The sequence below is a fragment of the Somniosus microcephalus genome, chromosome 23, assembly GCF_052327205.1.
Source record: "Somniosus microcephalus isolate GS21.2 chromosome 23, FLI_Smic_1.0, whole genome shotgun sequence".
In the NCBI taxonomy this organism is placed as follows: domain Eukaryota; kingdom Metazoa; phylum Chordata; class Chondrichthyes; order Squaliformes; family Somniosidae; genus Somniosus; species Somniosus microcephalus.
The window spans coordinates 16,424,955-16,451,320 of record NC_141009.1 but is presented as its reverse complement, the minus strand read 5'-3'; the positions used below and the strand labels follow the sequence as shown (position 1 = coordinate 16,451,320).

The 26,366-nt window shown below is 47.7% G+C and overlaps 1 protein-coding gene across 1 annotated transcript in view; it reads left to right on the top strand.

Moving 5' to 3' along the window:
- The first annotated feature begins 4,151 nt into the window (after window positions 1–4,151).
- The window catches only part of LOC147101681 (SH2 domain-containing protein 3C-like), a 160,052-nt gene continuing 137,837 nt past the window's right edge, over window positions 4,152–26,366 (top strand). The window contains exons 1-2 of the mRNA XM_085965481.1: window positions 4,152–4,399; window positions 12,601–12,705. Coding sequence (XP_085821607.1) covers window positions 12,663–12,705 — 43 coding nt within the window. The 5' untranslated portion in view covers window positions 4,152–4,399; window positions 12,601–12,662. The remainder of the gene's footprint in view (window positions 4,400–12,600; window positions 12,706–26,366) is intronic.

The following is a 26,366-nucleotide window of genomic DNA, read 5'->3' as shown; positions in this document are numbered from 1 at the left end:
CAGTAATTTACATCGTTCTGTGGCGGCAGTCCAGCAGGAAAGCCTCTCGAGGAGGAGAACCCAGCAACAACACCAGCTGCAACTGCCAGCCAATAGCCTTTATCCTTGATCCGCCCAACTCCATCTGCCATGTGGTTGAAACTCAGAACAGCCGCACCACACTTCTACTTTGTACCACTAAGGGGATCACTTGCCACTATGGTAGACACTAACCACCTTCGTACCCAGGGGGCGGGGCAGGCATAGTGAGGCAGTCAGCAGTGGATTGACATCCTTCAGTCACCAATCTTGCTGGGCTTCATGAATTCAAAGTGACGTGTTTGCATCTGCTTTAAAAAAGCAGATCCCAACTCCTGAGCGCATGTTATCTGCTCACCCTAGAGACCCAAGGCCCCAATGCCAGAACAGGTAAAAAGGAGGGGAAATAATGTTAAAACTTTGAAAAACACCCAGGCACCGGTCACCTTACTTCCCTCTGCCCCCCCCCCTCTTTCTCCTCCTTTTTTCAATGTTTTTCCAACTCCAATCTTGTTCCCGACTCATCCTGGGAGGCAGCCCTTGACAACCTGCCCAAGTGCCCATTCTTCAAGTGTGAGCTGAGGCCGCCACTGCCAACGGGCAATTCGACCGTGAGTGGCAGCACAAGTGCACCGGCGTGGACAGATCTGGTCGATCCCAGTCTTTGCTGAGTTAGCCGACCTCAGCCGTGGCAGCGGTACAGTCAGCCTACCGTCGGCCCAACTGAGCTGGCCTGAATGAGGGAGGGAAGCCAGAATTCACACCTCTGCTTTCGATCCAGTGATTCCTGCTGGAAAGGGCACGGTGTGTGGACGTTGGGCGAGGGTAGGATCAAGCTCGGCTGGGATGCCCATGGATGAATATCTAGCCGACATTCATTTTGCAGATTGACGTAATAAAGACTCACTACGCACTTGGTTGTACATAAAGCAAGGCTTTAATCGACTTGTAACAAAACATGGAGGTCTAGTTAGTAGTCACTAGCTTCCTGTTTCCAGACTGTCTCTGGCCAAGGTGGGCACACGCCCGAGTAATATACTCCGCGGACGGCGCCCTCAGCTGACCGTTCAGTAGTACTTCCTGAGTTAATTCTTGTAGAAGTTGCGATTTATGACACAGATCACGTATGAACAATGACCAATTGGGTGACACATCCAAGGGGCAACAGGTACCCATGCAATTGTACCCCAGGAGAGAGCAACAACAACAACGTCTGTTTATATAGCACCTTTAACGTAGTAAAACGTCCCAAGGTGCTTCACAGGACTGTTATAAAACAAGATTTGACACCTAGCTACATAAGGAGCTATTAGGGCAGATGAGGTAGGTTTTAAAGAGCGTTTTAAAGGAGGAAAGAGAGGCGGAGAGGTGGAGAGGTTTAGGGAGGGAATTCCAGAGCTTAGGGCCAAGGCAGCTGAAGGCACGGCCACCAATAGTTGAGTGATTAAAATTGGGATGCCCAAGAATCCAGAAATAGAGGAATGCAGATATCGCAGAGGGTTGTGGGGCTGGAGGAGATTACAGAGATAGGGAGGGGCGAAGCCATGGAGAAAGTTTGGGGTAGGGGATGGAATTTAAAAAAAAGACTAAAACAGGAGCTTGAAGTACCAACCTGTAAATCACTAAGGTTCCTCAGGGCAATTAGCAGGTAGCGGCACAAGTTAATGAGTGATGTGGAGCCCCAGGTAAATGCTAATTACCATATTTCATTCAGCATGCAGTCATGTCATCAGCATTTGCAGAGCATGGGGATTGAACTGTTCAGTTAGACATTTTCTTCACAGATGTGGAATCTTCTTCTTAGGCAGTCCCTCGGAACTGAGGATGACTTGCTTCCACATTAAAAATGAGCTTGCAGGTGGCTGATTAGTCCAATGCGGGACCTACAGTCTCTGTCACAGGTGGGGCAGACGGTGGTTGAAGGGGCGGGTGGGCGGGGTGCTTGGGTTGACGTGCGCTCCTTGCGCTGCTTGCGCTTGGAATACTTAGGCTACAATCATTTGGAGCTAATCATCTCTTGAAGGAACATTAATGAATCGGCAGAAGAAATATAGCAGTTTGAATTGTTACGCTGCAGTAGCTTAGATACAGACTGATGATTCATCTGATAGGTCGGGTGGGGGTTTTATTGAGTGAGCAGGATGGCCCCAGGATTGATTCGCCGTTTGTGCTGAATTAAATTTGGGGGAAAAAAATGGGAACAGCTGGCTGATTTCCCGCTTGCTGACCCGGGGCACTGAGAACAGTTAATTCAGCACAAACGGCAGATCAATCCTGGGGCCATCTTAGTCGCTATCCATGATTTCTATTGGATGCGCCTGAGTGGATTGTCAGGTAAGGGCAGGATCAAGTTTGGCTGCGACGTTCCCTGGGAGTCGTGCATGCTGCCGACACTCACTGTTAAGGCTCATGCTTTGTCTGAAATGGTCACTTGGATGAGGAATCGGAGACTCACCACAGCAGTGCAGCAGTACCCAACACGGAGTCCATGGCCCCCCAATTTCCTTGGGTCATGATCCAACGGCTTTAGTGGGGATCAGTGGGTGGGCACCTAATTAGCAGGGGGCACGAGCACCACTACGGGTCTATCTCATGCCCACATGCCCGCAGAAACTCGCCTGTTTGCCCCAGCCTTGCTCAGGGACACCCCTCCCCCCCCCGGACCCCACTCTCCTTGGCCGCCAGAGCAAGGAGGTTGAACTGGGCAAAAAAAACAAAAGTTAAATTATGAAGTGATGGCCCTCATGGCCAAATAACCCACTGTCCCAGCTCACACATGAAGAATAGCCGCTTGGATGATGTACTGAAGGGCATCCAGTGTCCACGTAACCGTACTGCAACTGGAATCACCGTTTTCAGGCGCACAGTTGGAGGGAAAAAGAAAGAAAGACTTGCATTTATGTAGCACCTTTCATGACCACCGGACGTCTCAAAGCGCTTTACAGCCAATGAAGTACTATTTGAAGTGCCGTCACTGTTGTAATGTGGGAAACACGGCAGACGATTTGCGCACAGCAAGCTCCCACAAACAGCAATGTGATAATGACCAGATAATCTGTTTTTGTTATGTTGGTTGAGGGATAAATATTGGCCCCAGGACACCGGGGGAGAACTCCCCTGCAAAAAAAAAAGAACTTTAAAAGAAGCTTGAATGGGTGCAATTCAGGACTCCTCAGGACAAAATATTGAATAAGCACACGAACAGTACTGGAAATTCAGACTATTTCAGATTGTGGCCTTTCCCATCCCCGGCATCACTGACCTTGTTTGTGGAATCTGCCGGCCCTGTATATTTGGGACAGGTAGTCATAGCAACCCAGGGAGCCCAGGCCTACTCAACCAGGCTAATAAAAAAAAACAGACATTAGAAGCCCCTTTTTAAACTTTCAGGAAATCATGATTATAAATAAAAACACCTTACTAAAATGTTTGCTTATCTAAGTTTACAGTACTGACAAAGAATTTTCTCCTTCGCCAATACTGATGGGCCTGCTCTGCATTTCCAGCACTTTTGTTTTTTGTCAGACTTCCAGAGTCTGCAGTTTCCATTTTATTTGTGATTGTAAATGTGAGGCGGAGACAAAAGTCGATTTTTATTGTCAGTTCCGATTGTTTCTGCACCAGTACCTTGTGGGACTGACCGGTCTGCACAAACCCGCAACTTAAAAGAGATAAAGTGAAAAAAAACGCATTAAAAAAAAAACCCACTGAAATAAAATGCTGGAGAGGCGTAGCAGGTAGGTCATGCACTTCCAAGAGAAAAGGCAGATGAACGTTTGAAGTGGGACTCTTCATCACAGTCCTGAGCTTTTAACTGGTTCCAATTCTTGCATTTCAAAGCAAGTTCTTTTGTGGGAATAAAGAGCCCGATTCAGGACAGAAATGGACATCCACCAACACCCCTCCCCCCACCTCCCCATCCCCTCCCTTCCAGACACAGACACACCACAGTATAGTACACAGTTACTATCCATATCTGATTGGCTGGATGGTCAGTTGCTTTAAAAATGCTGGTCCCTCCTTTATCCCCCAACAAGCCTCTACTGTGTGAGCCGTCCTCAGCTCCAGTCTGGGCTTGTCCCCTCTGACTGCACCATTCCATCTGGCTTCCCCCCCCCCTTCGGCATTCTTCTCATCACTTGACCTTCGCCCCTTGCGATGTCCAGAGTTCCTGTAGAGCAGCACTGAGGCTCGGCTTGTCCAGGGCTGAGACAAAGCATCCACTGTCCGTATCTGTCTTGAGACACTCCAGCCACCCGACTGCTGCTTCTATTAAACAGCACCGAAAGTTATTAAGACAAGGATAGAAGTCTGATGTTTATTTCAGTAACAGCACGGAGAGATCTGCTCCATACCGGGGACACAGACTTGCAGCCAACAGGTACTTGTAACCAGGTGACTTTCAACAGATACCTTTAAACAGGCAACAAACTCTCTAGGTTTTAATCATTCTATCTTAACAAAAAGATATTGCATCTCGTTTGCATGTCCTTTTCTAAGCATGTTTAACCGTTACTAGTTACTAGGGATGTGATTAATATTTGTGTAATGATCAATATTTTTGTATGGAATGGATTTGGAGACCGCCTGATCTTATTAAATCAGCACAGGGAGAACTTGCTTCAAAGAAGAGTCTGAAAAAGGCAATTCTATTTACACAAGCTCGTTCTAATTAACAGGCCACAAGTGTCTCATAATTCACTTTATTTGTTCTAATTTGCCCCTCTCATCTCCTGAAGGGGCTGACTCTACCTTGTGTACAGTGGCATGGATACCAAAGAATGGCCACTTGGGTGTGAGGTGCCAGGGAGCTGCCGGTTCCCACAGTACCGTACCCTGGCAATAGTCAGCGCCTGTCCCAGCACAGGAGGGGAGAAGAGGGCAGAAACTTAGGGTGGGGGGGGAACAGAAAGGAAATTGTCGCCTGTTTTCACCTCTGCGGCACTGCGTTTGATATGCACGTCGTCTCACGGACACCCTGCAGCTCCAGATGTCCCTCGGGTTAGTCGGAGACTCATTCTCAGTATATTTTAAATGGACACAGATACTATTTATAAGAAGAGAGAGTAGACTGGGGCTCACTGCTTCAAGAGTCGGGTTGATACGCAGTTTTGTACTGGATCTAATACTTTACAAATATTGTACTGTTGTTTGGTTTAAGTGCCTCTAGTTGCTGTACATTAGACTTCGTTGTAAGCAATTCAGTGGACCCATATTTCTTGTCATCTAATGAACAAGTGCTGTTCCACAAACAATGCCTACCATTCTTAAAGGAACACGCACACCACTGAAAAACAAGGGTGCTAGGGTATGCATTACATAAGAATATTTAGGAACAGGAAGAGGCCATAAGGCTCTACAAGCCCCCTTTGACTGATCTGAACTCCACTAATCCATCTTCTCGCTAGATCCCTTATTTCCTTCTCCTTTGAGAAACACATCTAGTTGCCTTTAGGCTTTACTTGATAGCTTATTCCACAAGTCTATTACCCTTCTGTAGAAAAAAAAAATCTGATTCTTCTTCTTCCTCCTAACTTTCCAATTTTTAACTTGAGTCCTTTGGCATTCGAATCCTTCATAATCTTGAAAGTTTCAATTTGATCACCTCAAAAGTCTCCTCTTCCGTACAACTTAAATTTCTAACAATCGGATTCATTTTCCTTGCTCACTTCTGCACCTCCAAGGCCAACAATATCCCTCCTATTATAAGATTCCCAGAGCTAATTCTGCCCTCTTGACTGTCCCCAATTTTAATCACTCCACCTTTGGTGGCCATGCCTAAGCTCTGGAATTCCCTCCCTAAACCTCTCCGCCTCGCTACCTCTCGTTCCTCCTTTAAGACGCTCCTTAAAACCTACCTCTTTGACCAAGCTTTTGGTCACCTGTCCTAATATCTCCTTGTGTGGCTCGGTGTCAATTTTTTTTGTCTTAGAACACTCCTGTGAAGTGCTTTGGGACAGTTTACTACGTTACAGGCGCTATATAAATACAAGTTGTTGTTGTTGTTGTTGAACTACATACAGTACTCAAGGCACGTTGGGGGTCAACAGGTTTCACCATTGCGTCCTTAAAATGCTCCACACAACGAATTTCTTGTTTGAACCGGAGCGACTGCAGTTAGCTCACCACATATAATTAGTCCAGTGACAACGCGACTGAATCAATTTTCAGACAAGGTGCTGAGCTCATGTGTGTTTTTTTTCCCTACATTACAACAGTGACGATTCCTCTAAAGTACTTAATTGGCTGTGAAGTGCTTTGGGAACATCCTGAGGTCATGAAAGGTGCTATAGAAATGCAGGTCTTGGAACAGAGAAGGTTAAGAGGTGACCTAACAGAGGTTTTCAAGATGATGAGAGGTTTTGATATAGAGTAGAGAGAGAAAAATTATTCCCTCTGGCGAGTGGGTCAATAACCAGAGGTCATAGATTTAAAATCGTTGGCAAAAGATCTATTCAATTCAATTCAATTTTATTTGTCATATATGCAGCAGACGTGTATACTGCACAATGAAATATTGATTTTTACGAGTCCTCCTAACATTGGAATAAATATGGCATAACAATGATAAAAATACTAATAGAAATACTAATAGAAATACAGTAATAATAAATAAAACAACAGTAATAAATAATAATAAATTAATCATTCATGAGTCTTATGGCCTGGGGGTAGAAACTGTTTCGAAACCTGTTGGTACGAGACCGTATGCTTCGGTATCTCTTACCGGACGGGAGCAGGACGAAGAGGTTGTGGCTGGGGTGGCTCGTGTCTTTAATGATTCTCAGGGCCTTCCCCCGCACCTCTTGGGGGGCACGGTGGCATAGTGGTTAGCACTGTTGCCTCACAGCGCCAGGGACCCGGGTTCAAATCTGGCCTCGGGCGACTGTCTGTGTGGAGTTTGCACATTCTCCCTGTGTCTGCGTGGGTTTCCTCCGGGTGCTCCAGTTTCCTCCCACAGTCCAAAGATGTGAGGGTTAGGTTGATTTGGCTATGATAAATTGTCCCTTAGTGTTAGGGGATTAAATACGTGGGGTTACGGGGATAGGGTGGGATATGTGTCGGTGCAGGCTCGATGGGGATTCTGTGAGATATCCTGCACAGCAGGTAGTTTAATTCCTATAGTGTGTTGTGCAGCTTTCACTACCATCTTGAGGGGAGATGAGGAGAAATTTTTTCACTCAGAGAGTTGTTGGGATCAGGAACGCTCTGCCTGAAAAGGTGGTGGAAGCTGATTCCATAAATAATTTTAAGAGGGAGTTGGACAAGTACTTGAGGATGAGGGTTACATAGAAACATAGAAGATAGGAGCAGGAGTAGGCCATTCGGCCCCTCGAGCCTGCTCCGCCATTCAATGAGATCATGGCTGATCATCCAAACTCAGTACCCTGTTCCTGCCTTCTCTCCATATCCCTTGATCCCTTTAACCTTAAGAAATATATCTAACTCCTTCTTGAATATATTTAATGAATTGGCCTCAACTGCCTTCTGTGGTAGAGAATTCCACAGGTTCATCACTCTCTGGGTGAAGAAATTCCTCCTCATCTCTGCCCTAAATGGCCTACCCCTTATCCTTAGAAAATTACGGGAAAAAAAGCGGGGGTGTGGGGCTAAGCACGACTGCTCTTTCAAAGAGCCAGCACAGGCACGATGGGCCGAATGGCCTCCTTCTGTGCTGTACGTTTCTATGATTCTACGAAGTCTTTCTTTCTTTGCTTTTGTGAAGCTGGATGTGAAGAAGCCATGGTGTAGAAAAGAAGCACCTGGGTATGTATGGAATAGGGGATTGGTGTCTCCCTGCAGCAAGAGGGAAACCTGAGAGTAAGGCAGTACCTGGACAACTCTCACCTGCCTTTTAGCCTTGGGTTCTGAGCAGCACTAGTGGAAGTCTTTGGGCAGGACTACCCACTCCCTCATAGCCCCAATGCTGCCCACAGAAAACTAATCAAGGTTCGAGGTCTACAGTCCGCTCTCAGGGCTTTCATTTCCCCAGGCTCGTACTTTCAGGTCATATTCTGTTTAAAATAAACAGGTTCACAGCTGCGTTACAATAGCGCGGAAAAGAACTTTACATGAGCATCAACTGGTGTGTAACCAGAGGAAATGAAACCCCTCGTAGATCCAGAGAAGCAACTTATAAATGTACTTGACAAAAAAGATTTCTGATGATTTAAATTCTAAAGGTGTCCTCCGAGTAAAGAAGTCTTACTCCTATTATATAGGGCCTTGGCGAGACCACACCTGGAGTACTGTGTACAATTTTGGCCTCCTTGCCTAAGGAAGGATATACTTGCCATAGGGGGAGTGCAACGAAGGTTCACCAGACTGATTCCTGGGATGGCGAGACTGTCGTATGAGAAGAGATTGAGTAAACTAGGCCTGTATTCTCTTGAATTCAGAAGAATGAGAGGGGATCTCATTGAAGCGTACAAAATTATTACAGGACTTGATAGGGTGGATGCTGGAAGAATGTTTCTCTTGGCTGGGGAGTCTAAAACCAGGGGCCACAGCCTCAGGATAAAGGGTAGGCCATTCAGGACTGAGATGAGAAGAAATTTCTTCACACAGAGGGTGGTGAATCTTTGGAATTCTCTGCCCCAGAGGGCTATGGAGGCTCAGTCATTGATTTTTGACTAGTAAGGGCATCACCTGGCGATAGGGCCGGTGAATGGAGTTGAGGCAGAAGGTCAGCCATGATCTCATTCAATGGCGGAGCAGGCTCGAGGGGCCGAATGGCCTACTCCTGCTCCTATTTCTTTTATGTTCTTATGTCCTGGCCAATATTTAACCCTCAATCAACATCACTAAAACAGATTATCTGGTTATTATCACATTGCTGTTTGTGGGAGCTTGCTGTGCACAAATTGGCTGCCGTGTTTCCCTACATTACAACAGTGACCATACTTCAAAAATACTTCATTGGTTGGGATGTCCTGAGGTCGTGAAAAGCGCTATATAAATGCAAGTCCTTCTTTCTATTTTTATCATATATGCAGGCCTCTCCCTATGGCCGATTAATGAATGCATATTTCTGACCAGCCTGGATTCCAGCAGAGCTCTGTAATAGTTTAACTGAATTCTTGTCCTGAATCCTGCTCACTCTCACCACAGCTGGTGCGAGCACTAACTAACCTGCTGGGTGGCTTCTTTTGTATATTTAAGTCAGGGGCTGTTGGCGCTGTGTGTAAAAAAAAAAGCAGTGGGAACTTGCCCCCCTAGGGATCAGAATTGAGTTCACAGGCCTGCACAATTTGCCCTGAAGGCCTTCAGTTAGTTTATGAGGGTTGTCATGCCGTTACTAATCTGAACTGTCCAATTTGTAGTCTTGGTAATTAATTCTGACAGTGTGGATTGCGCTAGAGCAGTGTGACTGAGGGCTCTCCTGGGCACCTTGTACCCGCGCAATGAACCCTCACGCAGAGAGAAGGCCTCTCCTCCATGGTGATTGTCCACCTCCTGCGCACATACCGGGGCTGTCGGACCCACGTGTTTTAAGGCTGCCGCAGCGCGTCGGTGTTGCCGTAACCCTGCTCTTTCTGTGGTGTTCACGTTGTTCTGAACGAGGAGAGAGCCGCTTGTTCCGTGGCTTGTGTTGCGGGGAGGAGCCCGGGACAGCAGGTAAATAAAGTCGCTGGGTTAGAATTTGGCCATGGGCAGCAGCACTAAAAGGGTGGTATCAGCTCGGCTCGGCCACCTGTTACACTCCCCGCCCGATATTCAGTGCCATTGCTGTCAATACAACTGAATATCAGGCGGGGCGTATAACAGGCGGCCGAGACGATACCGCCCGCTTTGCGCTGTTGCCCAAGACCAATTTCTAAAAGAAAAAAGACTTGCATTTATGTAGCACCTTTCACGACCACCGGACATCTCAGAGCGCTTTACAACCGATGAAGTACTTTGGAAGTGGAGTCACTGTTGTAACGTGGGAGACCCCGCTGATCGCAACCTTGCATTCCAGCTGCAGACCAGGTGAGGCAATACTGAAGCTTGCTCAAGCTGTGTGCGGTAAATTGCATATAATTGCAGTTTGTGCTCAGTATATTATCTAGCCCCATGTTATTTTTTTGGGGGGCGGGGGTGGGGTTTGTGTGTGAATGTTATTTCACAGACTGAAGCTGGGACTGAACATGGATCAATTTACAGTCAAGTCAGTCTGAAAAGTGCATGAACTGTGTGGGTAGATATTCCCCCTCAGGTCACCGCGACCTCAGTGCTGTGTAAACGATGATTTCCCATATTTCCCACACTCAGAGAACAATTTTAACTTTTTATTTATACTTTAGATCCCGGCAGCTGTCAACTTAACTTTGCCCCACTGACCACAGCAGGCTCACAGCGCCACAACCTGAATTCCAAAAAAACGTTCAATGCAGCAGTTAGTCCAAAAAATCAGGAGCTCGGAATTGGAATGAACTCATCGCTTCTATTAATGTGGAATTTTGGGAAGCAACGGCACATAACCCGTCCTGCTCCCCCCACCCAGTGAAGAACGGCATGGGTTATTGCCCAGAGCCCCGCTGTTGGATCTCTTCCTATTCTTCTTCTTCTTCTTAGGCAGTCCCTCGGAACCGAGGATGACTTGCTTCCACATTAAAAATGAGATCGCAGGTGACTGATGAGTCCAATGCGGGACCTACAGTCTCTGTCACAGGTGGGGCAGACGGTGGTTGAAGGGGCGGGTGGGTGGGGTGCTTGGGTTGACGTGCGCTCCTTGCGCTGCCTGTGCTTGGCTTCCGCTTCCTATTCGCTCCAGCCTTGCCAACTCTGGTTGAAGGCATTCCTGGAGGTTTGATCACAAGGTGCTCCGGTCCTGCGCCCTCTGATTATGCGCCGTCTGATCACGGGCCATTTAATCACGTGATGTCGGCAAATGTTATTATATCTACCGCATCAAGGTTGGGTCCCCTGTAGTTGAGTATCTTTGTTGGTTTCGTGCCAGCAACTGTTGTGGGTGAACTTCAGTAGCCATTTGTGGTGAAGCATCCCAAGGCATAATAGCCCCCATTGCAAAAACCTTCCTCCTCCCTTCCCCCTTGGTTCTCCCAGCGCGAATCCTCGGTCTTCATCCCCTTGTTCCCTATTCATCCACCAGCGCAAACAATCTTTCACTATTTGCCCACAGGAAGGGCCCCAGGTTCCGCTCACCCCTTGACTGAAGTGTCAGCCAGTGGCTCAGTGGGCAGCACTCTCACCTCTGAATCAGAATGGATGGTGGTGTTCAAGTCCCACTCCAGAGAATTGAGCACAAAAGTCTAGGCTGACACTCCTGTGCAGTACTGAGGGAGTGCTGCACTGTCGGAGGTGCTGTCTTTTGGATGAGACATTAAACCGAGGCCCCGTCTGCTCTCTCTTCACTCTTTTCTCCTCCTTTAAGACTTCCATTAAAGCCCAACTCTTTGACCAAACCCATCCTAATGTCTTCTTTGGCACAGTGTCCATTTTTTTCCTTATGCCTCTGAGAAGTGCCTTGGGGTATTTTTCTACATTAATGGCACCGTATAGATGCCAGTTGTTGCTGTTGTTGGTAGATACTGTGGCTCAGTGGGTAGCACACTCGCCTCTGAGTCAGGATGGTTGTGAGTTCAAGTCCTACTCCAGAGACTTGAGCACAAAAATCTAGGCTGACACTCCCAGTGCGGTGCTGAGGGAGTGCTGCACTGTCGGAGGTGCCGTCTTTTGGATGAGACGTTAAACCGAGGCCCCGTCTGCTCTCTCAGGTGAACGTAAAAGATGCCACGGCACTATTTCGAAGAAGAGCAGGGGAGTTATCCCCGGTGTCCTGGCCAATATTTATCCCTCAACCAACATAACTAAAACAGATTATCTGGTCATTATCACATTGTTGTTTGTGGGAGCTTGCTGTGCGCAAATTGACTACTGCGTTTCCCACATTACAACAGTGACTACACTTCAAAAAAGTACTTCATTGGATGTAAAGTGCTTTGGGACATCCAGTGGTCATGAAAGGCGCTGTATAAATGCAAGTCTTTCTTTTTTATTGGTTGCTCCTCTCTCGGCGCCGTTCCCACTCCCCACCTTGCTGCTGCTGCTGCTCCCGGCTCTGCAGTAAACGCTGGGCCCCGTGCCCGCGCCCTTCCCACTCCCCAGTCTCCCCCTCTCCCCCCGCCTGAGGCCACTGTCTGCGGTGGCGAGGAGGGGAGTGACAGCCGCGAGCTGGAGGCTTCTCCGTGGCGGCAGCCGGGCGGCAGAAGAGGGACGCTACTGCAGCGAGAAATTTAAAGTTTTCCTGGGATACATGTCCCATTCCGGGAGACTCCCAGGCAATCCAGGAGGGTTAGCAACCCTAATTCACTCCCATTGTACAGAATTCAGATGAACCAAACCGCTTCCCATTTACTCTCATTATATCGAATTCCAGTGAATCAAACTTAATGCATGGTACATACTACCTGGAGCGTGACAGACTTATTACACTTATTGCACTCTAGAAGTATGTTGGCGTTATTCACTGTGAAAATATTGTGCAGTTGGTAGAAGTTGGTAATATTAATGTTGAATTCTTTCCTTATTTTGTAAGGAGCTAATGGAAGCTGCTTCTTCACTCTGTTGCCTTCACAGACCACTTGAACTGCCAATTTATAGAGTTCTGACATCCAAGAAGCGGACAACATCCCTCAACCATGTCCAGCATCCAAATTTATCCCAAACGTGAGAAATACAGAGGTAAGCAATCGGCAGGGGAGTCACTTAACATGTTTTTAAACATCATAAGATTCTGCTAATGGGACCAGAGGTATTGACGGTCGAGGTCAACGCTTAATGTACAAAATATGTTGTGGGATAGGATTTAAATCCCATTCAGAGCACAGTAAATTCAACCCATTCGGGGGATATAAATCATGGGTTTTCGTAATGTATTCCCCATCTCTAGTGACGCCAGACAGCAACTAATGAAACACAATCTGAACAGCGCCAGACAAACACGAGTGAAAATACATTGGGTTCCCACACACACTTCCAAAAAGAGAATTTAGGGAGCGGTTTTCCTAATTCATCACTGAAAACCATCTCGGAACTCTGGATGGAGGAGTTATGGGGAATCTGGAAAATGAATCGTTCCAGAGCTCAGACTAGAAGTACCGTGTGCTGTTCATGTGGACAGAAATGCAAAAGAAGTTTGTGATAAAAATTCTGGTTTGAAATAAAGGAATTGCATCATCTAGGTAGGCCCGAGATTCAATCACATGAGGTGAAAATTGGTTATGGCTCCACATCAACCTTAATTTTTTTTTAACCTACCTTTTTGGTGGCAGTTGCTTGCTAGGCCACATCCAGGCCCAATTTCTCAGAGGGGACACAGAACGGGCCCATCATTAACACATGCAAGGGGCCTAATGCTTGTTTTAAGGCAGCTGCCAGGGATGCCTGGAAACTCAGGCCTCATTGGGGGGCGTGGGTCAGCGCCGTGAAATTGGGCCCCATTCTGAGCGTGAAAAACGGATGCAGCAAGCTCCAATTTCTATTCTCCCCCGCCCGGCCTCTGCTGAGTGGTGTTTGACTTCAGCAGTCCTGGGCTAGGGAGGGGAGGAATCAGACAGGAATTCCAATCCTGGTCATTATCCATTGGATGAGGAAAGGGTTGGGCTCAAGAGAGCAGAAGGGGGGGTGAACATTGGCAAAAATCCTCCCGTGGTAGAGCAGCTGAGAGCAGCGAGCTGGTTTTAAGGCAACAAACCCAGGTTTGTTCCCACCTCCAAAATGGATGACAGGAGCCAGAAAGAAAACATAAATAATGGGCTGGAATTTGCGGTCAGCGGCGAAGCGACGGCACTTGCCGCTGACCTCGAAGAAAGCTGCCCACAAAGATCTAGCGATCTCTGTGGTGTGAATTTCAGCTCCCCCCGACCTTAGTTTGAATCAAGCGAATCTCCAGCATCCAGCAACAGTGATGTGATCAAGCCAGCTAAGCAGCCAATCACATTGAAGAATTCTCACAGACAGCAAACCAGGAAGTAAAATGCACAGGTTATAATTTACATTGTATAAATTTAACAGAGAGCAAAATAATGATTGGGACATATCACATAGGATTAAGGTAGAAGCTGAAATACCATAAACGAACTTAAAAAAAAATTAAAAACCATGTAATTCTTAATCATGTTAATGGAAAAAATTGACACTCCACAAGTATAAAATTAGTTTTTCAGGGCCAGGATGGCTGTTCAGCAGTCAATATGCCGTTAAAAACCCAGTTACACCTCTTTCAACGAGGCTAAACTTTTTCGGGGTGGGTTTAACAGCGATGTTCCAGTGTAATAGGGGAAGTTTTCGCCAGGAACTGTGATTTGAATTGATTGCCAGCACCGAGGAGTTCCACAGCACAACCTACGGAGGAGCAGGGAATAACTGACAGCAGCTTCTGGATTTCCACGTTTATCTGCGCATGCGCTGATCCCCGACGTTGCTGTCACTTTCAGAGGAGTAATGACGACACACGCTGACAGTTTTGCCACCATTACCACCGCAAAATCCGGGCCAATATCTTTTATGTTTTCTTTTAGGAGAAAAAAGGTTTTGAGAGGGAATAAATTAGGTTAGATAGAAAAATAAAATTAAAGTTAAAAAAATTTAAAATAGAAAACACAAGTAAAAGAGAGAACAAGGGGGAAAATAGCAAGGAGGGAAAACAGAATTAACGTTTACATTTTTAAAGTTTAAAGCTATGTTATTAATTTTTATTTTAACAGTTTAGGGTTTAATTTTTAGGTATTACATTTATTTGTGATGTTTGAGTAGCTTTATGACTGCAATATTGCTGTTTAATTTAGTGTCACAGTGCATAAGCTGGAAACAAATACAACCAGTCAGCTCAGGGAAACAGGAGGTTCCCTGGACCTACTAATATTCGAAGGTTGAAAGTACAGTAACTAGCTTTCCAATTTGATAACCTTGGATCCTTTCTACAGAGTGTGGAGAGAATCTTCGCAGTAAATGGGCTTTTCCAGTGGGTAGCTCTCTCGCCTCGGAGTCAGAAGGCTGTGGGTTCAAGTCTCACTCCAGAGACTCGAGCACAAAGATCCGGGCTGACACTCCCAGTGCCAGTGCTGAGGGAGTGCGGCACTGTCGAAGGTGCCGCCTTTCGGATGAGACGTTAAACCGAGACCCCGTCTGCCCTCTCAGCTGGATGTAAAAGATCCCATGGCCACTATTTCGAAGACGAGCAAGGGAGTTATCCCTGGTGTCCTGGCCAGTATTTATCCCTCAACCAACATCACTGAAACAGATTATCTGGTCATTATCACATTGCTGTTAGTGGGAGCTTGCTGTGCGCAAATTGGGTGACGCATTACCTACATTACAACAGTGACTACACTTCCAAAAAAAGTACTTCATTGGTTGTAAAGCGCGTTGGGACATCCTGAGGTCGTGAAAGACGCTATATAAATGCAAGTATTTCTTTCTTCTTTCTGTTCACTTTTGCTTGTTTACTTAGCTGGGCTCAATAGAGTTCAGCCCTGCACAGAGGTCTTGGCAGACAGGAGTTCATCAGATATGCTCCAAGCACAGAGGCGACCCATAAAACACGTCAAACACATCAATGACAATTACATCTGTCTTGTTAGGAGGTTACTGACCGCCAATGCAGGGAGCAGTAGCGAAGATTCAAAGGACTACGTGTAACTTGAATAATGAGCCTTTTTTCACGCGGGACACATACCTGCTACTGGGGCACGGAACAAGACTGGGGAACAAGGGGGCGGATTAAAGGATTACACTGAGCAAGGAGACAGCTGATATTTAAGACAGGCTAATTTAATTAAGATGTGAAGTTATAACTCCTGCACGTGGGTTTGAGCGCAAAGCATGCCAATGGAGAGTCAGATTGGTGATGATAGATATAAGAGAACAGATGGTGCAACACAAGCCCTTTCTGCCTCTAATGTTTTTTGTTTAATTCTTCCCTCCGCCACTCCCTTTTATGAAAGAAAGAAAAAAGGAACTTGGATTTCTATTGCATCTTATCATATTTTCAGTGCTTTACAACCAATGAATTACTTTTAAAATGCAGTCACTGTTGTTTTGTAGGCAAATGTGGCAGCCAATTTGCACACAGCAAGATCCCATAAACAGCGATTGACCAGATTATACAATTGTGGTGGTGCAGTTAAAGAAGGAACGTTAGCCAGGACCCCAGGAGAATTATCCTGTTATACTTAAAGGAGTGCGTGGGATGCTTAATGCCCACCTGAGTAGGCAGGTCTCAGCTCATCCGAAAGACGGCGCCTCCAACAATGCAGCATTCCCTCAGCATTACCCTGGATTAAGTGCTCGGGTCTGCAGTGGGTGTTTGAATCCACCACGCTCTGACTCAAAGCACTACAAACTGAGCCGAGCTGAAGTTGCTGGTTAATGCTGTGCTGAGTCATACAGACGGGGAAGGTCCCAGGTTCAATTCCTGGTAGGCGATGAGTTAGCTGATTTTAGTCGTGGCCGTGGTATGAGGTCACGGTTGAGGTCTACAGGTCCAGGGCAAGCGACGAGCGATACCAGCCAGGGATCCCACTCCTGAACCCGATCCAATGACCCACCCCTGGTGGAAGGCGCACATCAGCTGAGCGCAGAACTGGGTTCAGCTGTGAGGCCACCCATTCCCAAATAGCCGGCTAGCATTCACTGTAACACGAAGGACGGCCACTAGAGTAGAGAATCGGAATACTGTGGAATTCTATCCCAGTTCCTTCGGGGAGAGGAGAACAAAAAATTGGAAGAATGACAAATCCCAACCCATAGACTGAATTACAGGGCGATAGTGGGGGCGAGGGTTTGATTACCATGGTCTTCTCTGCATGACGTAGTGTCGTGCAAAACATGTTACAGGAAACTTCGCGATATCCGGCACCGACGGGACCGGCGTGATGCCGATCTATGAAAACTTCCGGACAGACCAGCGCTAATGTTGAAGGATACGGAGGTTTTCATCTCCGTATCTGACAACAAACACTGTTGCTTAGCAACAGCTTGTAAACAGTTGGCCCGTACCTTGGAAGCATCTCTGTAGCTTAGCAACAGCTTCAGAGAGGCTTTCCAGAGACTGACTGTTTAAAAAAAATGCTAGGAGAAGAAAAAAAAACTAACAAAACGGCTGCTGATTTCTGCCGTTAGATCGAGGTTTCCGGACATACAACCTCCGGATAAACCAAAGTTTCCTGTACTGTGGAAACACGATTCCCTTTAAGAAAGAAAATTATTTTCAGCGGTACAGTTTATTTGTCAGGCCATTCGGTAACACTCCTGAGGCTAATGAAGCCTAGAGGACAAAAAGCACCACAGACCAGTGGCACTGGCTGAGGTAAAGCTTCGAATGGAAAGGGATCATTCTTTCCTACCTCTCCCATTTCTTTTTCTTTTCCCTCCTGCTTTGTTTCTGCGGCACTTAGAGATGCACACGTGTTCTTGATTAATTCCAGCTACAGGACGCCATCCTTTGTCGTGCTTGAAGAGTGCTGTAATGAAACACAAAGGCTTTTAAAGGGGCCTCATGATCTGCTCACAACTGGTGCACCGTGAGATATCATCACTGTTCAAAAAGGGAAAATGCAAAAAGCCCCCTCCTAATGGCGTGGGGGGTTTAAATGCACCACTAGATGTGGTACTGAGGCCAACAGTCCAGGCAGGTAATTGGGTTCAGGTTCCAGTCGGTAATGCATTAGTCAGTCTCAGGTGAGGTGGCAGTAAGTGAAAAGAGCGAGGAAGGGCGGGGCGGGGTAATTAGCCATGGTTCCAAGCTCTGATTATTATCCAGTGATCCTGGTGGAAAGTGCATGTGTTTAGGGTCAAGACAGATTCAGCAGTGATGCACCGTGTGGTCGAATATCGCGTGGACATTTGCCACCTGGGCTCGCACAGGAAAATACTACTTAGATGACTGCGGACTGACCTCAACCTTTAGGATAGGGTAAAACAATCACCCTCTCAAGATTCCTCGACACAAAACATCAGCTATGTGTGAAAACGGGGAATGACGATTTATCCAATATTGCTCGGGTAGCCTGAAATACATGAGACTGACTGACATGGAGATTGTATAGGTACAGCCTGAGAGGCAAGTCAGGGCAGACGGAATAGTACCATGTCCTTCAAAGCCTGAGTAATAGAGGTACTGGAAATAAAAGACTTGCATTTATATAGTGCCTTTCACGACCACCGGACGCCTCAAAGTGCTTTACAGCCAATGAAGTACTTTTGGAGTGTAGTCACTGCTGTTGTAATGTGGGAAACGCGGCAGCCAATTTGCGCACCGCAAGCTCCCACAAACAGCAATGTGATAATGACCAGATCATCTGTTTTTGTTTTGTTGGTTGAGGGATAAATATTGGTCTGGACACCGGGGATAACTGCCCTGCTCTTCTTCAAAATTGTGGCCAGGGGATCTGACGTAAGAAAACTACTAGGCACTTGGTCCAAGCGTTAAACAAAGCTTTAATCAACTGTTTTACAACATGGAGGTCTAGTTGTGTCCTTCACTAGTTCCTGTTAAGAATGTCCTGTGCAAGCTGGGCCCATGCCCGAGTATTTATACTCTCCCTGGACAGCGCCACCCGCAGGCCGCTCAGTTGATTCATGTCAGGATCTTTTACGTCCACCTGAGAGAGCAGACGGGGCCTCGGTTTAACGGTGAATCAGTGCTGTGTGTAGATCCATACTCCAGCAGGGACTATCATCAACATCAACAATAACAACTTGCATTTATATTTTAAAAAAAAGAAAACTTGCATTCATATAGTGCCTTTCAAATCCTCAGGACGCCCCAAAGCACTTTACAGCCAATGAAGTCATTTTGAAGCGTAGTCACTGTTGTAATGTAGGAAACGCCTTTAACAAGATTTGACACCAAGCCACATAAGGAGATATTAGGGCAGGTGATCAAAAGCTTGGTCAAAGAGGTAGATTTCAAGGACCATCTTAAAGGAGGAAAGAGAGGTAGAGGGGGGAGAGATTAAGGGAGGAAATTCCAGAGCTTAGGGCCAAGGCAGCTGAAGGTACGGCCACCAAGGGTGGAGCGATGAAAATCAGGGATGTGCAAGAGGCCAACATTGGAGAAGCGTTGAGATCTCGGAGGGCTGTAGGGCTGGAGGAGAATGGGTCAGGAGGAGAATAAATGTAGCGGAGGTCACCGCTGACAACAGAAGTTCTTTGCAGTGCAGAGGAGCAGGACTTTCTTCTGTGCAATTTAGGTGGTTGGCTCTGCGATCAATCTCTGAGGATCTGAAATGCAGACAAATTGACCAATTACACGAACCCTTCCCAATGCTGTATTTAAACATCACTCGCCTAGCGGGGGATCAATTACTGACGGCTAAGGAGCCTCACGGGTGGAGCACTACCGCTTCCTTCTGCTTTTACAGAACGTGTGAAAAGGCTGGACCGCTCAGAGCTGCAGCCCTTCAAGGGAAAGCAAACAGCTTTAACCCCCGTGTGACTCAGACAGGACAGAAGTGGTTAACATCACGGCCCTGAAACTCCACGGGTCTCCTGCTATAACTCCCGAGGACGCGGGGGAGACCTTTGGCGTCTCCATTCTTTCTGCCAGTTTCCGCATGGACATGTAAGGGGTGGTGGGGAGCGGCAGCACTTCTTTCCGCCCCCTTATAAGGAAATGATGGGCTGGGGGCAGAGCCTGGGGTGGGGGGTGTGTGGGGGGAATCTCTTGGGCCAAGCGCCAGGCCCTTGATGGAGACTCAATGGAGACCCTGGTGTATCTGTGTCGACCGATACGCTGAGCAAAATGAAGGCACGCCAGCCTCCACCAAGGCACGTTTGGCCGGCAGCAGTAAAGTTGTCAAAGGCTGCCAAAGGTCCTTTGGACCCCCCAAAGAGGACAACATTTAAAAAATAAGAAATCCTGGATCCGTCCCCTTGCTTGGCAGCCAATAGGAGTGGCGACAGATTCGGGGCCTGGACAACTGCCCCCTCCCCCATGACCCCCCCCATGTCTGTACCCTGTTCCCCGCCCCACTCTTTATTCCACTTTATAGAATCATAGAATAGTACAGCACAGAAGGAGGCCATTCGGCCCGTCGAGTCTGTGCCAGCTCCTTCGAAGAGCAATCCAGTCAGTCCCACTCCCCCGCTCTTTCCCCATATCCCTGCAATTTTTTTCTCCTTCAAGTGCGTATCCGACTTTCGGAATTTTTACGCCTCCCTCCGCCCAGCGCGGGCAAAGGAGATTTTCTTGTGAGGGGATCTCCTGCGGCGTTGCTCCCAGTGGATGATCAGCCATGATCGCATTGAATGGCGGAGCAGGCTCGAGGGGCCGAATGGCCTCCTCCTGCTCCTATCTTCTATGTTTCTAAGTGAGTTGTGGGGAGGAGGCGGATGACACAATGTTTTATTGTAAGGGTCTCACTTCTCATTGACAAGGCTGCTGGCTCCTGGCTTTTTTTGGCTGAATATTTCGAGTAGCCTGGTGCTTTACTGTAACACGGCAAAACATTTTGTTGTATGGGAACTGCATTCTAATCAGAATGGAGTCTCAGTGGAATGCTATGGTGTGGGGTGTTGGGGCACTAATAGGCAAAGCCATGGAATAGTGGACGCCAGGGTCAATCCTCCAGACTGAGTATTACCCTGTCTTTGTGATGAGGCACCAATTAGGGATGACTCTGTGATGAGGCACCAACAGGGAAGTGGAGTTGAGGCCAAGATCAGATCAGCCATGGTCTTATTGAATGGTGGAGCAGGCTCGAGGGGGCCAAATGACCTACTCCTGCTCCTACGTCTTATGTTCTTATGTTCTTAATTAGAGATGACATGGTTTCCCAGGGAATGGGGGAGGGGGGGAGATCCAATTCCTAGACAACACCCTTTCACCCCTCAGCTGATGGTGTCAGAGCAGCATTGGCAGAGACTGTGGCTCCCTATGCTGCCATCGGTGCACAACCTGTGTTCAAAACAGAGGGACTCTGCATCACACAACCTGGGTGGAGTGTACAGATCGCTTCTGATCTGGCGTCTGACCTTTCACTGTCTGCCATCAATAGACAGTTGAGGAGTTTTGATTTTACTCAGTGTGAGCTCAACTAATAAACAACTGGCAGCCTCAAAAAAACCCTGCAGTCCCTAAATTTCTAACCACCCTCCCAAAGCTGAGCCTTGCATTGCTGATCCTTTCTGGTGTACAACTCCGTTAGATTCCTTGAGTTACGTCTGTGACATTCCATCAGAGCCTGGTTGTAAAGTAGCTCCTACAGAGGATTGGCTTCATAAAATAAGCGTTCATCAGGCAATTGGCTGGGAATAGTTCCTGAACCCAACAGTGTGCGGGAGATGAATTTACAGAAGTGTCCCAGGTTAATGGCTGGATCTTCACAGGTGACGGAGGACAGCTTGACACCCCCACCTAATGATGTCATCAGCACCCCCTCGAAACTATATTAAAAAAAACACAATCAGAATACTTTACAAGAGTTTAGTGTTTCAAAGAGGTCCTGATGGTGGCGTTAGATGTTGAAGCGCAAGCTTGTTATATTTTAATATAATCAGTGAGGCGACAAAAGATTTAAGAATGACACTGATGTCAGCTAAAGTGAAAATAAATCCCAAGTAGATGCACAGCTGATCTGAAGACAGAATTTGGCAAACCTTCGCACACATCCCATCGAGTCCCAGTGGACAAACTCCTTATCATTCACTCCCATTGCATACAATGCCAAGTGGTCAGGCCCCTCCTCATTGACTCTCAAGGGTAAGATGCTCCAGAGCGAATGCAGAATTCCAGTGTACGAGCCAAACCACCATTCGTGTTTTAAGCTACAAATATGGGGGGGTGTTTATACAGTGAGTTTTGCGGTATTCACTCGTCACTGCTTTGAGCATTAAACGTTGTTAATAAACCACATGCCAGATCTCACCTTGCATAGCAGGAAGTCCAATCATATTTGTATAATCTGCTTAATTTTATTCAGGCTGAATTAATGATAAGAAAAAATGGGTCACAAAGATTGACAAAATGGCACCTTTTAAACTGTGATTTACAACATTCCTGATCCACGGATAATCCACATTCAGACTTAACATTTCTTAGCAAAATAATTCTGTGTTTCCTAGCAGGGGGGGTTACGGAAAAGCACTGTCAGAGCGGGGAGCCACTTGGTGGGGGATTGGTTTGTGGTGATGTAAATAAGTGGCAAGTAATATATAACTACCAAAAATCCCCCATTCACACACGGCACAGGGGTCCCTGGGTTTACAGGATTTTATTTCACAAGTATCTGACTATCTGTGAAGAACATCAGCAATTCTGTGAAGACTGCATTTTTTTATTTGTAATTTACATTTCATTTTTTCCCCTACTCCCCCTCGCCCATTTCCAGTCAACTGTAGGGACCTCAACTGAGCTCACCTAAATCAGTACAGACGGGGGGGGGGGGCGGGCACTGAACCGGGGGTGGGGGCTGCAGGGGCTTCGAGGTCAATGTTAGTAGCAAAAAACTAGAGCATTTTTCAGGAAGGTTTTACTCAGTGAGATTCTCTCTCTCTCGATTTCCTGCTGACAGCTGCTTTCTGAAGGGACACCAGTAGTCAACAGGGATCAGGTTCTTTACCCAGCCTCTCAAGCTTTGGGAAGCTGCAGTGAGACATGATAATGAGAATACAACACGTCTCCTTGGAGCACTAGTGAGTTACACTGATATCTCTTTTAGAGGGGCTCGCATGCAATATATCAGTTGCCAACCCTCCAGCATTGCCCTGGACTCTCCAGGAATGAAAGATTAATCTCCAGGACACTGCTGGGAGCAACTCGGGAGAAAAATATCACCGGGGCATTAAAAAAATTATGGCCGAGAAATTGGGTTGAGGTGCCAAAGTGGCGCCAAGTTCGCCTGGGCGCTGATTTTTGCGCAGCGTTCGGAGCATTAGCGAACGTCAGAAATTCAGTTTCAGCGCCCCTAGAGGGAGACGGGGCGAGGCTCGAGGCGCTCCGCGTCCCTCTTAGGGCGCTGAAACTGAATATCACAGCGCAACGTGCCGCAGCGCCACATGCTGCGGCACGGCACGCTGCGGTACTGCAGGCCTTCCTCCCATTCTAAAGGGGGAGGGGCCTGCAACAGCGCGATCCCCGATCGCCAGTGCCAGCAAAAGAGCCCGGCACCGAGGAGAAGTGCCGGGCTCTCGGGAAACAGCCAGCAATGCCGCGGGTGGGGGGGGGGGGTGTCAGGAGGCCGGGGACGGAGGTGCTGGTTTCGGCGGCCACCCCGCACCTCCACCTTAACTTGCGCCACTGCCGGCACAGCCACTGCCGGCACAGCAAGGCCCTGTGAACCGGGCGCGGGTAGCGAACGGCGCTACAGCGGCGTTCGCTACCAAATATCGCGATCGGGGCGCTAATGGGGCGCTGCGCACACTGATGACGTCATCGGTGGCGGCGCAGCGCAACAGGCTAACGCCACCATTAGCGCCCCCGCTGAATATCACGGGAGGCGCAGCCAGTGGCGCTACAGCCACTGACTGCCCTCTTTAGGCGCTAATAGGTGGCGCTACATACCCAATTTTTCCCCTGTTTTTTTCCATTTGCATTGAACACTTGCGTTTTATTAATTAGAAAAATATTGGAGGTGGCAAAAAAAGGCTGTTTGACTGAATCAGAGAATCAGAGAAAAGCACAGCACACACGGAGACCATTCGGCCCATCGAGTCTGTGCTGGCTCTTTCGAAGAGCAATCCAGTTAGTCCCACTCCCCCGCTCTTTCCCCAGATCCCTGCAATTTTTTCTCCTTCAAATATTTATCTATTCCCTTTTGAAGGCTACTACTGAATCTGTATCCGCCGCCCTATCAGGCAGCGCATTCCAAATCCTAACCACTCGTTGCATAAAAATGTTTTTACTCACGTCGCTTCTGGTTCTTTAGCCAATCACTTTAAATCTGTGTCCTCTGGTTATTGACCCTTCAGCCATTGGACACAATTTCTCTTTAGTTTACTCTATCTAAACCCTTCATGATTTTGAACACCTCTATCAAATCTCCTCTTAGCTTTCTCTGCTCTAAGGAGAACAACCCCTGCTTCTCCAGTCTATTCATGTAACTGTAATCCCTCATCCCTGGAACCATTCTAGTGAATCTCTTCTGTACCCTCTGCAAAGCCTTCACGTCCTTCCTAAAGTGTGGTGTCCAGAATTGGACACAATACTCCAGCTGGGGCCGAAATAGTGTTTTATATAAGATTAGCATAACTTCCTGGCTTTTGTACTCTATGGGCTCGATTTTCCCAGCCCCGAGGAGGCGGGTTTGGAGGCGTGTGAGTTGTTAAAATCACCAAAACTAGCGGGCGGGCCCGTTCCCGCCTCCATCCCGCCTTCGAGCAATTTTCCCAAGTGCGTGTTTTCTGACCCGCTTTCCATCCCGCCGGCCCTTAAGGCCCTTAACAACCACTTAATTACCTCTATAATCTCATTTTGAGAGGCCTTTCCGATTTTAACACATTTCCCCCATCCTACACGCCTCCTCTGGAACACGCCAGGTAATCCTGGTGGCCTCATTAGTCGATTGCTTACGAACAGCTGCAGCTCCACCATTACAAAGGAGTTTTTACCGATGATCATTTGCAGGTGGCAGAACTTTGTTGTTTCAGGTCTGGGGGAACTTTTAGCAGACATACTCAGTGTTGTGGAAGTTTGGAGCCTGACACCCATCTCCGGTGTGACCTCCTTGGAAACCCCTCTCCCCACCTTGACTAAGCGCTTCCTCAACTGAGGCATATACCAGAAACATGCCGACCATTTAATTCCTTTCCTCCTGGACATCAGATTCGGATGAAGACCAGCCGCGGCAGCAGCAGAACCAGGAGCAACAGCAGCACCAACAGCAGGAGCATCAACAGGAGCGCCAAGCTGCTAGTTACCCACCTGAAGATGCACAGGCCAGAAGGTGCCAGAACGCCACCATATTGCTGCCTGGGATGCAAGGGACGCACTCATCCTGGCCAGATTTGCTTAGCCTGCACAATCAAACACGTTAGTCTCGCTCCTTCTTACCAGATCATCGACAATGGAGAAGAACCTACAGAACCCTATCACTCTGACCACCATTCTGATAATTGCAAGGCACCCTAAGCCCTCAATGTGAAAGTCCCATTTGCGAAATGACACAGGCCACAACTTCAACAGTTTGCCATCAAAACACTTTATAATACAATTACAATGGCTGGTGCAAAAACAAAACAACACCGCACCCAAGTGACTACCCTTGTGACTACTTGTGCTTTATCTTCCTGTTACGCGTGCTCCTACACGGTGCTTCCTCTGTGGCTTCAGCAGATGTGGAGGCCCCTTGCTCGCTCTCTTGCTGCTCCTGTCTCGATGCCTTTGGTGGGCATCCTCTGGGGTGGCGAACCTGTGCGGGCTTGGCAACAGTCTGCTGCTTCTACGGCTGTGCAGGGGCTGAGACGCCCTTCTCATTTGGGTGAGGACTCTGGTGGGGCTCTGGCCGAGGGCTTTGCTGTGGCATGGTCGTGTGAACGTTTGGAGAGGAGCCCCCACTTCCTTGTTGTCTGCTACCAACATCCCTCTCATGGGTCAGCCCCACTTCAGAGGTAGCAAGTGGCTTGACAGTACCTTGCTGCACTGGGGGCCATGAGGACCCATTTCTGCACTGGAAGTCCTACTCCAGAGGACTTGCATGAAGGTCTGCTTTGTTTGCCCAATAGCTGACCATCGCTCCTCAAGAAATGTCATTCTATTCTGAACAATGACCATGTTTTCAATACCCTTGCGACTAAGCTCCTCCATGGACCATGGAAGGAGTGAGTGTAGTGAATGCATAGCATAAATGCTCAGAAGGGTACAAAGGACCCCCCCTGTGTGTTGTAATCAGTTATTGTCAAGGCATCACAGTGATAGGAAGTGTGAGGGCTGCATGGTCGAATAGTTAAGTGAATATGACCATAGAGAGAGAGGGAATGGGTAAGGGTGCAGGGATGTAAGTGTCAAGTGGGATGTGGAGGAAGAGGTTGGCAAAGCAGAGTGCTGGTGAGGAGAGGCGATAGGGATCAGATTGAGGGTGATGGGAAAGTCATACTCACTTTTCCGGTGCGGAGAAGGCCATGAAACCGCTTCCTGCATTGCAGCCAGGTTCTGCGGCTCATTGAAATGGAGTTGACAACCGGGGCCACTTGTAGCCACACAGCTTTTGTCTGCTGGGCTGGCTTTTTTCTCCCTGAGGAAGGGAACAGCACCTCCTTATTACAGCTGGCTCCGTACACCAGAGCTTGGACGGAGGGCTCATCAAATCGAGGAGCACACATTTGCTTGATCGTTGACATTTTCCACAATTCAACTCCTTCATAAAAATTGCAGAGCCTTTGCAGTCTCCAGAAGAATCAAGGCT